The sequence below is a fragment of the Mesoplodon mirus genome (genome assembly GCF_964341445.2).
Source record: "Mesoplodon mirus genome assembly, chromosome: 19".
NCBI lineage: Eukaryota > Metazoa > Chordata > Mammalia > Artiodactyla > Ziphiidae > Mesoplodon > Mesoplodon mirus.
In genome coordinates, this window is record NC_138995.1 from 2,304,844 (window position 1) to 2,320,043 (window position 15,200).

Sequence of the window (15,200 nt, forward strand, 5' to 3'; positions counted from 1 at the left end):
TTGTGGGCAGTAGGGTGTGCACGCTGATAACACCTTAGATACTCATTGCCCAGTTGTTGGTATTTGCACCCCCAGGAAGGCTGCATGAGAAGACCGCTTTCCTGACATCCTTCCCAGCAGGGGGTCAGTCAGTCATCTTCTTTCTGCCATAATGCTCAGTGGTCAAGACTGATTTGTAATCTTTTTATCTGCTCTGAGATCCTGGAGATGCTGCTTCACCTTCCCAAGTGTTATTGGCAAGTGCTGCTCACATAGGGTGACTTTCAGGGTTAAATGGGATGATGCAGGTGAAGCCCTCACCCCCTAAATGGTTATGATGCTTCTTGGCCATTTTAATTTCACCTCTTTTTTTGTGTTTTGTTTTGGTTTTTTTGGTCTCTTTATTTCTTAGGGAGTTTATTTTTTTTTATTTTTATTTTTTTTGTGGTACGCGGGCCTCTCACTGTTGTGGCCTCTCCCATTGCAGAGCACAGGCTCCGGACGCGCAGGCTCAGCGGCCATGGCTCACGGGCCCAGCCGCTCCGCGGCATGTGGGATCTTCCCGGACCAGGGCACGAACCCGTGTCCCCTGCATCGGCAGGCGGACTCTCAACCACTGCGCCACCAGGGAAGCCCCTTAGGGAGTTTATTTTGTCTTACAAATTAGTAAGAGCTTGTTGAATATTAGCAGTATTTTTTTTTATTATTATTTTTTTTGTTGAGGTAGGTTCCCTCTATCCCCACTTACTGGAGAGTTTTTATCATAAATGGGTGTTGAATTTTGTCAAAAGATTTTGCTGCATCTATTGAGATGATCATACGGGTTTTTTGTTTGTTTGTTAATTAATTTATTTTGTTTATTTATTTTGGGCTGCTTTGGGTCTTCGTTGCTGTGTGTGGGCTTTCTCTAGTTGCGGTGAGCGGGGGCTACTCTTTGTTGTGGTGCGTGGGCTTCTCATTGCGGTGGCTTCTCTTGTTGCGGAGCACGGGCTCTACGGCGCGCGCGGGATCAGTAGTTGTAGCTTGCGGGCTCTAGAGTGCAGGCTCAATAGTTGTGGCGCATGGGCTTAGTTGCTCCACAGAATGTTGGATCATCCCAGACCAGGGCTCGAGCCTATGTCCTCTGCATTGGCAGGCGGAGTCTTAACTACTGCGCCACCTGGGAAGCCCGATCATGTGGTTTTCATTTTTCAATTTGTTAATATGGTGTATCACATTGATTGATTTGCGTATATTGAAGAATTCTTGCATCTCTGGGATAAATCCCACTTGATCATGGTGTATGATCCTTTTAATGTGTTGTTGGATTCTGTTTGCTAGTATTTTGTTGAGGATTTTTGCATCTGTACTCATCAGTGATATTGGTCTGTAATTTTCTTTTTTGTAGTATCTTTGTCTGGTTTTGGCATCAGGTGGCCTTGTAGAATGAGTTTGGGAGTGTTCCTTCCTCTGCAGTTTTTTGGAAGAGTTTGAGAAGGATGGGTGTTAGCTCTTCTCTAAATATTTGATAGAATTTACCCGTGAAGCCATCTGGTCCTGGACTTTTGTTTGTTGGAAAATTTTTAATCACAGTTTCAATTTCATTACTTGTGATTGGTCTGTTCATATTTTCTATTTCTTCCTGGTTCAGTCTTGGAAGGTTATACCTTTCTAAGAATTTGTCCGTTTCTCCCAGGTTGTCCATTTTATTGGCATAGAGTTTCCTGTAGTAGTCTCTTATGATGCTTTGTATTTCTGCGGTGTCCGTTGTAACTTCTCCTTTTTCATTCCTAATTTTATTGATTTGAGTCCTCTTCCTCTTTTTCTTGATGAGTCTGACTAAAGGTTTATCAATTTTATTTATCTTTTTAAAGAACCAGCTTTTAGTTTTATTGACCTTTGCTATTGCTTTCTTTGTTTCTATTTCATTTATTTCTGCTCTGATCTTTATGATTTCTTTCCTTCTACTAACTTTGGGTTTTGTTTGTTCTTCTTTCTCTAGTTCCTTTAGGTGTGAGGTTAGATTGTTTATTTGAGATTTTTCTTGTTTCTTGAGGTAAGATTGTATTGCTATAAACTTCCCTCTTAGAACTGCTTTTGCTGTATCCCATAGGTTTTGGATCATCATGTTTTCATTGTCATTTGTCTCGAGGTATTTTTTGATTTCCTCTTTGATTTCTTCAGTGATCTCTTGGTTATTTAGTAGCATATTGTTTAGCCTCCATGTGTTTGTGTTTTTTACATTTTTTCCCTGTAATTTATTTCTAATCTCATAGCATTGTGGTCAGAAAAGATGCTCGATATGATTTAAATTTTCTTAAATTCACTGAGGCTTGATTTGTGACCCAAGATGTGATCTATCCTGGAGAATATTCCGTGTGCACTTGAGAAGAAAGTGTAATCTGCTGTTTTCAGATGGAATGTGCTATAAATATCAATTAAATCTATCTGGCCTATTGTGTCATTTAAAGCTTGTGCTTACTAATTAATTTTCTGTCTGGATGATCTGTCCATTGGTGTAAGTGAGGTGTTAAAGTCCCCTACTATTATTGTATTACTGTCGATTTCCTCTTTGTAGCTGTTAGCATTTGCCTTATGTATTGAGGTGCTCCTTTGTTGGGTGCATATATATTTATAATTGTTATATCTTCTTCTCGGATTGATCCCTTGATCATTATGTACTGTCCTTCCTTGTCTCTTGTAACATTCTTTATTTTAAAGTCTATTTTATTTTATATGAGTATTGCTACTCTAGTTTTCTTTTGATTTCCATTTGCTTGGAATATCTTTTTCCATCCCCTCACTTTCAGTCTGTCTGTGTCCCTAGGTCTGAAGTGGGTCTCTTGTAGACAGCATATATATGGGTCTTGTTTTTGTATCCATTCAGTGAGCCTGTGTCTTCTGGTTGGAGCATTTAATCCATTCACATTTAAGGTAATTATCGATATGTATGTTACTATTACCATTTTCTTAATTATTTTGGGTTTGTTTTTGTAGGTCCTTTTCTTCTCTCTCTTTTTTTTACATTAAAAAAATAGTTATTTATTTATTTTTGGCTACATTGGGTCTTTGTTGCTGTGCGCGGGCTTTCTCTAATTGCGGTGTGTGGGCTTCTCAATGTGGTGGCTTCTGTTGTTGCAGAGCATGGGCTCTAGGCTCGTGGGCTTCAGTAGTTGTAGCATGTGGGCTCAGTAGTTGTGGCTCATGGGCTCTAGAGCACAGGCTCAGTAGTTGTGGCGCACGGGCTTAGTTGCTACATGGCATGTGGGATCTTCCCGGACCAGGGCTCGAACCCGTGTCCCCTGCATTGGCAGGTGGATTCTTAACCACTGCGCCACCAGGGAAGTCCCTTTTCTTCTCTTGTTTCCCACTTAGAGAAGTTCCTTTAGCATTTGTTGTAGAGCTGGTTTGGTGGTGCTGAATTCTCTTAGCTTTTGCTTGTCTGTAAAGCTTGCCGGGTAGAGTAATCTTGGTTGTAGTTTCTTCCGTTTTATCACTTTTAATATATCGTGCCACTCCCTTCTGGCTTGTAGAGTTTCTGCTGAGAAATCAGCTGTTCACCTTATGGGAGTTCCCTTGTGTGTTATTTGTCGTTTTTCCCTTGTTGCTTTTAATAATTTTTCTTTGTCTTAATTTTTGTCCATTTGATTACTATGTGTCTTGGTGTGTTTCTCCTTGGATTTATCCTGCCTGGAACTCTCTGTGCTTCCTGGACCTGGGTGGCTATTTCCTTTCCCATGTTAGGGAAGTTTTCGACTATAATCTCTTCAAATATTTTCTCGGGTCCTTTCTCTGTCTGTACTCCTTTTGGGACTGAATAATGCGAATGTTGTTGCGTTTAATGTTGTCCCAGAGGTGTCTTAGGCTGTCTTCATTTCTTTTCATTCTCTTTTCTTTGAATATTAGCAGTATTAACCTTTTGTCATCTATTTGGCAAGTGAGTTTCTTTTGACTTTTTAAAACAGGCAAAGAGAGTTCCACCTTTTCATTTGCTTTGTTTTGCATTTTGTACACCTGTGAGACTCATGTTCATCACAGATGTTCCTTTGTGCTTTGTGGAGTTTCTCCATCAGTCAGCCAAACCTGTGTGGTGGTCTCCGGGTGTTGTCTCTGGGGAAACTGTAAGGTATGTAGCAAGAGAGAGTAACAGAAGACTTCTGTATAATCAGAAAAGTCGAAGGTATGCCACATAGTAAAATTAACTGGAGGTACAGCTCAGGGCAAGTTCTCAGCATTGCTAGTGGAAGCATAAAAAGTCCTCATGAAGATGTAGAAAGACTTTGGGGGGGCAGACAGAGAAGGACTCTTCAGTCCTTTTTTTCCTGCTTCTGTGCTTCTCAGTTCAGCTTTCCTGGGACAGCAGACACCGTGATGGTAGGATCAAGGTCTCTCCTTCACCAAGGTGGCTTAGCAGCTAGGAGAATTTTCACTTTGAGAAATTAAAAAAATGAAAAACAAACATGGTAAAACAGGCATATTCCTAGTCATCCCCAGTAAATAACAGTTAAGTCTTCTGTCATATTTGCTTTTGAAATCTCTACCTTTTAAATTTTAAAAATTTTTTTAAAATTATTTTTTTCCTTTGTTGTATGTGGGCCTCTCACTGCTGTGGCCTCTCCCGTTGCAGAGCACAGGTTCCGGACGTGCAGGCTCAGCGGCCATGGCTCACGGGCCCAGCCGCTCCGCAGCATGTGGGATCTTCCCGAACTGGGGCACGAACCCGTGTCCCTTGCATTGGCAGGCGGACTCTCAACCACTGCGCCACCAGGGAAGCCCTCTACCTTTTTTAAAAGAAAACCTCTCAGCCAGCATTTAAGTCCCTCCTGATCACCCCTGACCTTCCCACTCCCAAGAAGCAACCACTATTGTGGGCTGAGTTTACTTGTATATACATATTCCTGTAACATCCCCAATGTATAACATTGTTTTATGGTACTTTAATTTTAAGAAATATATCATACCATAAGTATTGTGCATCTGCCTTTTGCCCCTGTCAACTTGTGTTTTTAAATTCTGTCCATGTTAATACATTTAAGTCTGGTTCAGTCTTCTTGAACACTATGTGGTGGTTCATAATTTGAAGAGGCCACACGTGTTCCTTTGCTCATTTTTATTTTTTTCATACAGTGTACACAGTGTTACAGCAAAGAAGCTCTTACGTGTCTTCAGACACAGATAAATTTGTAAATTTCTCTAAGGAATATATCCAGAAGTGGTGTTGCCGGCATAGTGGGCTGTGAGATTTGCAGTTTTACTAGATACTGACCAGTTATTTTTTTGGAGTGATTCTTCACTCCAAATATAACATAGTTGTATTTTCTTCTTTGCACACCTGTCACGAGGGTGTGCACAGGCAAGTCACTGAAAGTGACAGGAATGCTCTGTGTTTATTCACAAAGTAGCTGTCTTTGTGGTCTGGGTCCTTTAAGTTATCTCATTTAATCCAGCGTCCTCTAAATTCTTTCTAGTTTGAATGATTCATTTCTAAAAATCTGTGTCAATCTGGGTGAGAAACAGCATCTCATTTTAATTTGCAGATGGCTGATAACTCGTGAAGATGCACATTTAAGAAATAAAATTATAGGCAATTTGGATTTCTCTTATTCTCGTATCCTTAATCTTTGCCCTTTTTCTCTATCATTATTTTTTCTTATTGATTTGCAGGTTTTATTTATTTAATCTGGGTCAATTTCTGTTTAATATACGCAAAACATTTTCTCGTAGTCAATAGTCCTTTGCTTTTTAACTTCGTTTACAGTGACTTTTGCAAAAGTTACCGCGTTAGTCAAAGTGACTTCTGTAAAAGTTACAGCGTTAATCAAAGTTACGAACTTTTAACTTTGGGTTTAAGTAATCATTGTCCTCCCGAGGTTATGAAGGTCTTCAGTTTCACTAGTTCATTCTGGTAGCTTTCATTTCCAGCTCATCTGGGTCCAACATTGGATGGTTGGCAGTTCCGTGCGTAATTCATAGGCATCTCATAGGGTTAGTCTGGAATATGTATAAGAATAGTCATGTGCGAGACAAGTCTGATCTTATTTCCCTGAGCCCCAAACTTCTTCCATCCTGAACTAGACATTTGGTTATGGTGGGTGTTAAGGCCAAAGTCATGTCCACAGAGGCAAAAACCAAAGTGCTCCCAGCCTTGGTGAGCAGGAGGTGGGTGGTCCTAGCCCAGCAGGTTTCCTGGCCCAGAAGCTCCAGGTCCGGCCCTGACACGGCACGATGGTGCTTCCATTTGTCAGTGTCTTGGGAAGGTGAGTGAGACGTTAGTGAGTCTGCCCGTTTACTACTCAGTGTTTACACGTTTGCTTTCTGTATTTTGATAATTGGGTTTCCCAGAGGAGAAGACAAGCCACAGAAAGGGGCACAGGGAGGAGGGTGCCACGCACCTGTATTTTATTGCTTCAGAGTGTTTTGGGCCGTGATGGACTTCCAGAGCACAGGCAGGGCGAGCATGTCTGTGGCTCTTCGTAAAATGAGAGGATGACTCGGGGTGGGGGGTGCGTATGGACACTACAAACTTAAAGTGAGAAGCTTTAGCGCTTGGTGAGAATCTCACAATTTTCAGTGTCCTCGCAATAATAAGTCAACAATAATAAATCAGTTGTTTTTATAGAATTTGGTCTTTTGAGCCCCCTGCCTGTTGGAGCTATTTGATTAACTATTTTCAGGTGGTATTTCTGTGGGCGGGTGAAAGAAAGTTGAAAAAAGAAAGCCCAATCTGTGCTCCTGTTTTGGGGGCAGATACACCAAATAGGCGCTATTTCCCCTCTTACAGGAAACCAAACCAGAGCAACCCCAGCCTGCAGTGTGGGCACGGGGTCAGGAGCCGAGCAATGTTTTGATGCATTCCTCCTTTGGCTTCAGGCCTCCTGCAGTTACTGGCATGTGGGGCTATAAATATGCCATCATTTCTCAGAGCATAGCGTAGAAGCCGAGTCCGTTCTTTGCCTTTGACCCAGCGGAGGCTTTTTTTGGTTAACACTTCACTGTTTAGTTGGTGAATTTTGAAATGCTGGCTGGTCTACCTGAGGCTAAGTTGTTTAGAAAATTCAGACCATGGTTCTAAATCAGAACATTCAAATAATAACAAAAGAAACATTTAAAAGCAAAGGAAATGCAAAGGAAGTACTCCCACGTGTATTTTCCCTTCTACACCAAACTCTTAAATATTGAGACATAGAGTGAGGTTTTGAATTTATAATATACAATTTGTCCATTTCTCCACTTGATGGTAAGTGTTTTAATGACACCTGGAATAATATTTGTATAATATTTTTATCAGTTGTAAGTCTAAAGTGGGCTTAAATTCCATCATAATTAGAAATACCCTTTTCCCATAATGTATGAGCTTTATGACAGAAATGGGAAGTTAAAAACCACTATGTAATTTTGTATTTGCATGCAGAAGAAAACGCTTTCTATTCTGTTTGATATGCTGATGTGAAATGTGAGAAATGTGGCTTTTGTTAAACATGGCTGAAATTGGAAGGGTCATCTTGGGAAGAGGTGAAATGGGCAAGTTGTTGGCTTTGAAGCCGGCTTGGGCATATTTTATGATTCTTGTTAAGCAGATGCTTGTTGAGCCTTCCTGTTTTGGGGCTGGGGTGGGCGATGTTGAGGTTGTAGAAGCGTACCTGCCTCAACCATGAGAAGAGGAAAGCAGGCCACCTCCTGAACATACAGCAGGATCTCAGAATTGTAGGGAACATTTATCCTTTTCTTCTGCTTTGCTATCGTTGGGACTACAGTCCCTGTATTTTTGGAAGTCGAATCTCATGTGCTGCTTCACAGAGAAACCTAATCCGTCCAGTTAGCGAAGTAGGAAAGGGTAAAGGAAAGCGGTGCCTCTGGAGGGACATTGCTGACCTTATGAAAGCGAGCTGGACAGTGGACCTGGCCCCCAGAAAGCACCGAGTGAAGATTTCCCCTTGGCCATGCTTAATTGGGCAGATATGGTTGCCTTGCCAGGAAGCACTGATGGGCCGTTTTCACTGTTTCTCTGTGTTTACAAAGTGATTACATAATGCATTTGAGGATCTTGGTTTGTCTTTCTGGCTGGAAAGAGTGTGCAAATACAAGGGCGTCTTTGGGACTTTGGAGGAACAGGTGTCCTGTGAGAAACCCAGGCCCGGTCAGGAGGCGGCCTGGGTTCTAACTCATGAGTCAGCATCCTTTGCCAGTGACACCCTCACTCTCCGCCCAGTGGTGATGGACCCGGGAGGAAACCCAGAGTAGCCAAGCCTGTATGAGGAGTTTTAGTGGGGAGTCGGGAAGTATCTGAAATCTGAGAAGGGGTCCGGGGTGAGGTGATGGCAGGGTCAGACTCTGCTTGCCTGGTCTCACGAGTGGGTGGCGAGACTGAGCAGGTGTGCGTGCACCAGGAAGAAGTGTCCGGGCATGACAGGTGGGCCTCAGCTGGAGTGGGGCTCCCTTGGCCAGGGATACCTGTCGTGGAGCTGGACAGGGTCAGCGTCCTCTGGCTGGCAGGGTGAGACTTCTCGAGGCTGCTCTTGGCACCAAAGACTGTTCATCATTGCAGGGGTGGAGCTGGTTGGGAAGAAGTCGCACTGAGTATGTAGGCGCTGTCAGCTGTCCTTGGGAACTATTGGTTAGCATCCCGCATATTCTAGGTGTTGAATAGGAGATGCCTATGGGCTGTATCCAGGTTTTGGTTTTTACATTCTTCCCATCCTGAGATGAGCTGGCTGCACAATGTTCTTCCATATCTGCTACATTATTAAAAAACAAACAGGCATTTCATGCAGTTATAGCAATAGCTAAGGAAAGCAGCGAGCTGGGGGACACTCGGGGCTTTGGAAGCGGCACCCTGCTGTCGCAGGGGTGTCCTCGGAGCAGCTGTGTCAGGAAGCCTGGGGGCCAGTCGCCTGACACCCCTGAGCCTGGCGGAGCCCCCTCCCCACCAGCTCCCACCCCTGCGTCTGCCTCCTTTTTCAGCTTCAGAAGTAAAGTTTTTATTTATTTATTTTCCTTATTTATTTTTTTGGCTGCGTTGGGTCTTAGTTGCGGGGACCTCTCATTTTGGTGCGGGCTCTTCCTTGCGGCGCGAGGGCTTCTCTCTAGTTGTGGCGTGCGGGTTTTCTCTCTCTAGTTGTGGTGCGCAGGCTCCAGGGCGCGTGGGCTCTCTAGTTTGCGGCCTGCGGGCTCTCTCATCGAGGTGCACGAGCTCAGTTGTTGTGGTGCACGGGCTTAGTTGTCCCGTGACATGTGGGATCTTAGTTCCCCCACCAGGGATCAAACCCGAGTCCCCTGCGTTGGAAGGCGTATTCTTTACCACTGGACCACCAGGGAACTCCCTCGGAAGTAAAGTTTTAACCATATTTTATTAAGGGATATAATTATCCCCTAATTTAGTGCAAACAAAAATGCGCTAAATTTGCAATCAATACTGCCTTTTGGTTTGATTTGGAAAACTGTGTGAGTTTACAGCAGGTGGGAAACAAGCCCGCAGCACTCCTCCACTCTTCCTTCTCCCACTCTCTCCTGCCTGCCGGGGGCCACAGCTGGGTTCCAGCTGGGTTCCCCCATCCTTTCCTGCCACCTCTGCCTTACCTGGTGGTGCAGTGGCCTCCTCATGGGACCCCCCCCACCTGCGTCTCCAGGTGTGTCTCCGCTGGCTCCACCCACAGGTTACCCAGTCCAGGCTGCTTTTCTACCTGAGACTCTTCAGCGCTTCTGCGTTTCCTGTGGACTCTGGCTCTGGCAGGACCAGGAGACCACCCCCTTTCCAGCCTTATCTTGTGTGCCCACCAACTTGCTTCAGAGACTGTCTTAGTGCTGTGCCCTTCCAACGTGGCAGGGACCCTCATAAGTGGCATTTATGGGGAGCATGGGGCTAAGTTCCCTCTAATTGCAGGTACCAAGGCTGGTGCAGTGCATAGAATTATGATGTTAACTTCGTCATCTTCCATTCCGATGCAGAGACTGTGCACATCTCAGCCACGGCTGGCACAGGTGCTGCCTCCGTTCATCTCCGTTAATCTTCTCTTCGAGGGAAGGAGCCTCAGGAAGCAGCGTGTGTTCCTTAGGTTCTCCTGTAGGGGCAAGAGAGTGGGAAAGAGGGAGAGAGAAAACTCTTCTCACCCATTCCCACCCGCAGAGACTGGATAGACTTCCTGCACATTCAGACACATGCTCTGGGGGCAGGGGTTTTCGGTAATGACCGTCACACAGTACTGACCTCACTGGACAGGAAGTGTGCCCTGGCAGTCAGGTCACCAGAGGATGGAGCTTCAGTGTCGACTTGGCCCAGATTCCTGGGCTGTTTTTCCGTGTTGGCAAAACATCTGTTCAATAGCTTTCTGGAAATTTTCTGATTGGAGTATTTGAAGTGGCAACTTAATTTTTTATTGTGGTAACATATACACAAAATAAAATTTACCACTTTAACCTTTTTTTTTTTTTTTTTTTCTTTTTGTGGTACGCGGGCCTCTCACTGTTGTGGCCTCTCCTGTTGTGGAGCACAGGCTCCAGACACGCAGGCTCAGCGGCCATGGCTCACGGGCCCAGCAGCTCTGCGGCATGTGGGATCCTCCCAGACCGGGGCACGAACCCGTGTCCCCTGCATTGGCAAGCAGACTCTCAACCACTGCGCCACCAGGGAAGCCCACTTTAACCATTTTTAAGCTACAGTTTAGTGGCATTAAGTATGTTCACATTGTTGTGCAGCCGTCACCACCGTCATCTCCAGAACCTTTCCATCTTATCCAGCTGACACTGAGTCCCCATTAAACACTGACTCCCTGTTTTCCCTTCCTCAGCCCCTGCACTCACCATTCTACTTCCTGTCTCTGTGAAATGTGACTATTCTATAGGGACCTCATATAAGTGGAATCATACAATATTGTCCTTTTGTGACTGCTTATCTCACTCAGCACAACGCCCTCAAGTTCGGCCAGGCTCTAGCAGGTGTCAGACTCTCCTTCCTGTTTAAGGCTGAATAATATTCCATCGTGTGGATGGACCCTGTTTTGCTTACCCGTCATCCATCGATGGGCACTTGGGTGACTTCCCCTTCTTGGCTATTGTGAATAGTGATGCTATAAACATGGGTGTACAAACATCTCGGAGTCTCTGCTTTCATCTCTTTTGGGTATGTACCCAGAAATAGGATATAGCTGTATCATATGGTAATTCCATGGTTAATTTAAATTTCCTCAAGTCCAGCTGACCCACTTCTCTCCGCCTTCCCAACTGTTTTTTACTTGCTGCCATTTTTGGAGTAGACACTTTCAAAACAGACTTTCACAAGCTACTTTATGTCATAGATTAGCAAGGAAAGTATTTGAATCGGCAGCCTGCAACCCAAATTTGGCACTTAGCAAGCAGCTGTGGGCAGCACGGTTTGCTGAGCTAACTTTAACCATCTTGGGCAGGGCGGCGTTGACGCTGGTCTTGGGTGAGGTTTTCTAGGGGGAAGGATCCCTGGTGCTGCATGTACACGGGCCTTAATGCTATTTTAAGGGCACTTTCCCTGATGACTTATGGGAAGGTTTATGGAACAGTCAGAGGATGTGGAATTGTTCTGAGCCACTGTTTAAAAAAAAAAGATTTTTCCATCATGTGAAAAATACTGAACATTTCTTGAAGGAGCAGTTGGGTCAGAATGACGTTGTTCCACTTTGGTGAATTGATTATCTTTTGGGAACATTAAGAAAAACCCACTAAGCGTTGCTGTATTTATTAGCACTGCATCATACTTTTGCTTTTCTTCTGATTGTTAGTGGCGTTTCTGTGGGTGGTTTGTCTGCTCGTGCAGGTTCATCTGTTGTGTGATGTTACCAGCACCTTTTCTTGACACGATGTGCAGAGATTCTTGACAATTTGGTCATCCTGGCTAAAAACCTTAGAATCGCTTGGAAGTCTGAGCGGGTGCGGGGAGGTGGTGCATCGTCTCTAGCAGGTCGGAGGATGACCTGGGCTCAGATGCGAGAATCACCCACTGGGTCGGCAGGTGCTGTGGGGCAGCACTGCTGCTTCAGTGTGCTGCAGGCCGCCGGCGCACACTCGGATGTGCCTTGGGTCTGTGCCCTGCGTCTCACCGGCAGAGTGTCCACATGTATCACAAAAGCGCGCAGTTCAGAGAAGACTACCCCCCGCCCCACCCCTACCCCGGCTCCCAAACCGTCTGGTCAGCGAGGCGGCAAGAGGCGCATCCCGTCTATCCCGTGCGCTGGTCGCTGCTGGAACCGGGAGAGGAGCTGTCCTGTAGCACCATGTAGGAAACAAACCGAGGCACCAGTCTTGTGTGGTGACGGTTTTGGAGCGCCCGGTTGGTGCGAGGGAAGGACGCTGTTTATGGAGAGCACACGACGTGGTGACAGCCGCTGTGGTCGTCAGGAGGGCCGCCTGGCCGTGGTGGACATCCCAGGGCAGACGGGGAATCATGAAGACAGCTCATGGTGGAGCGGAGCTCTTCTCAAGAGCACGGGTAGACCAGCTCCAGCTTGGTCGCCAACCAGGGGGCGGGAGTGGCCCTTCCAGCTGGTCCCTGGCATGGTCTGCAAGGATTTTGACAAACCAGGGCCTCTCAGGTGCTGGTGACTCATGTGACATGCAGGTGTCACCCCGTCCAAGGTCACAAACAAGCACATTTTGTTATCTCGTTCCTCACAAGTTCTTGTAACTTGCGTAACACTCCAGAGTGGAGCCCACATTCTTCCTGGCAGGAGGATAAAACGTGTGTTTTTGTCTGGTGATGAGCAAGGCCATGGTCTGCTCATCAGCCGTGGAAGCAGGGAAAGCGCCCTGTCGGGCAGGCCCATCTCAGGGAGGTTTGCCAGGTGCTAACCCCCTTGGCCCAGCTAGTTTCTCCACCGTCTGCATCTTGAGCTTGGCTTGGATATGGTCAAAATCGTCACAGAAGCGTTGGGTTAGTGTCATCATCCATTCCACTGAAAAGACCAGGCCTTGGGGCCGGGGTGGGGTCTGTGATGTGACGAGGTGGGCAGCCTTTTGCTGGCCATACTGCAGTCCCCCTTCTGGAAGGACTGCTGCGTCACCAACCTCTCCGCGCCTGGGTTTCTCTCCCAGAGGTGGGGGCAGAGTACTGGCCGTGGAGGTGGGCGTCAGGGATGTGCTTCAAGGCCGTCCTGGGCAGCTCCAGCTGTGTCTCCGTTTAACAGAATCAGGAGGGGGTTGGGGGGCCTTTCTGGAACCCTGACACCAGTGATGGTCTCATTTCCAGGGGAACTCGCATTGTCTCCAGTCTCAGTTTCTGCCACACCGTGGTTATAAACCAGGATGTTTGGTTGTGGGTTTGAGCGATTAGGTTTCTAGAGCTTATCAGAATAGACATGGCAGGTTGCTAGTTCATTCGGAGTGGAGTTGCCTAAAAACAGAATCGTGGCTTCCTTGGTGAGTGAGGGTGTTGACTGAATGTGGAGAAGGCCCATGAAATCTCCACAGTGAAAGAAGGGTCAGGCTGAGAAGACAAGGCCAAGGCTGAGGCATGCCTGCTCCACACCCACCCGCATGTCTGTCTATTAATATTTCTGCTGCTTTATGAGTTTTGGACTGTAATTTCCAGCACACGTTTCTTGTTGCAGAGTACGGCGTTTGTGACAACTTGCGGAAGCTGGAGATCACGGGCGTGTCTTGTCGAGACGTCTACGCGAAGCGTAAGTTAATCTGTCACCACCTTCTTTTAACTTGTTCCAGAAGCAGGTGCTCAGTGACATCAGCCATGGAAAGTGAAAGTCCCTGGCCCTCAGCCCACAGGTGTGTTCTCGGATGCCCTTTAAATTCAGTTTTGACATCGTAGAGACAGTGCTGGTAGTAACAGCACTGAGAAGGCCGGGGGCTCTCTCCTCCCTTTTCTGAGTGAATCATGACCCTGATTTTGCAGCGCAGGTGGATGAAGGTGTCTTTCCTCTGGGAAACGTGGCTGCCCTGGAAACGACTCTGGTGTGCTTGGAGGTGCCAGTCTCTCTAGATCCCAGGCCCGCAGCCTGGTTGGAGACGTGGACACCAGGAGCGACTGTGACATGCAGCTGTGACAGCTGCCAGGGCTCCTCCCCGCGACCCTGACCGCACCAGCCCCGGCCCTTCCTTGGCTTGTTTCCTGCAGGCACGTTGAGTCTCCCAGCGCCCCCATTTCCTGTCCCCGCCCCTTTGCTTTCCAGAGTCCGTGATGCTAGAGCCCCCGGCCCCAAGCACCTCTCTGCCGGCCCTTCCTCAGGGCCCTTTGCGTGAGGCTGTGAGGGTGTCCGTTGGCACTGACATCACCCAGGGGCAGTGGGCACACCATCCCGCGGGGAGCAGCCCGCCTGTCCCTGCCCAGCGGCGTGTGGCGTGTGTTGTTAACACTCGGGGCTGGGTAGTAAAGGACGGGGAAAGAAGGATCATGACGGCCCACTGCTCTTTGGCCTGAGGTTGACCTGCTGACCTCGCTGAAAGGGACCTTAAGTGTTCATCTTGACACCATCTTGGTGGATTTTGGCTTACACATTCTTTTGAACTCTGCACCAGCTCTGCACTGAACACTTAGACCAGATGGTGCTTCTTACTTAAACACCCAGAGGCTGGGGACCGGGCTCCTGCTCGGAAAAACCTGTGATTCAGGATGGAGGGACTTCCCGGGGGCCAGGCTGCTGGGTGGGAGCCAGCGTGCTGGAGGCTTCCTTCCAGTGTCAGGGGCTTGCTCGTTGGTGTCGCTTGCTGTGTTCCCTCTTTTCAGTGGATTTGCTGCTCTCAGAGCCCCCCTGGGAGACGCCTCTCCTCCTGTGTCCCGCATCCCCCGCACAGGTAGAGTGTGGACTTCTGCGGAGCATCAGCTCTGTGGGGAGACAGCCCGGGGGGGCGCAGTTGGTCCCTGAATCTGGGCTGATTTCTTCATCCCATCAGACTTCTCTCCACCTCGATCCCGTGGCCATTTGGGATGTTGGATTGGCCAGTGTTCCTGGGTTAGAATTTGCTCACGAGTGGGGAGATCTCCTGTTGGAGGCTCTCAGTTCTTCGTGGGCCTTCCCCGGCTGCCCTGGGCACGTGTGGTTCTCGGTGTTGGCGCTCGGCTGTGCCTTCGAGGCTGTCGCCCCCTCCCACCTTCTCTGGCAGCCCTGTGTGTCCCAGCCCCACTTCTGCCACCTCCCAGTATCCCCTTCTCCCCACTTGCCGAGGGGCTCGGGCTGCATCCTCACCTACCCTCAGACGCCATCCCAAGCCAGCACCCCACTCCACCCCCGTGCCTCTGTCCTTGGTCCTGAAGCCCAGGGCAGGGC

At 47.4% G+C, this 15,200-nt stretch overlaps 1 protein-coding gene across 4 annotated transcripts in view; it reads left to right on the forward strand.

The window, feature by feature from the left end:
* FBXO31 (F-box protein 31) overlaps positions 1-15,200 on the forward strand; it is a 42,811-nt gene that overhangs the window by 1,355 nt on the left and 26,256 nt on the right. For all 4 annotated transcript variants that reach the window (XM_082607662.1, XM_082607663.1, XM_082607664.1 and 1 more), the window contains exon 2: positions 13,530-13,601. In XM_082607662.1, coding sequence (XP_082463788.1) covers positions 13,530-13,601 — 72 coding nt within the window. The remainder of the gene's footprint in view (positions 1-13,529; positions 13,602-15,200) is intronic.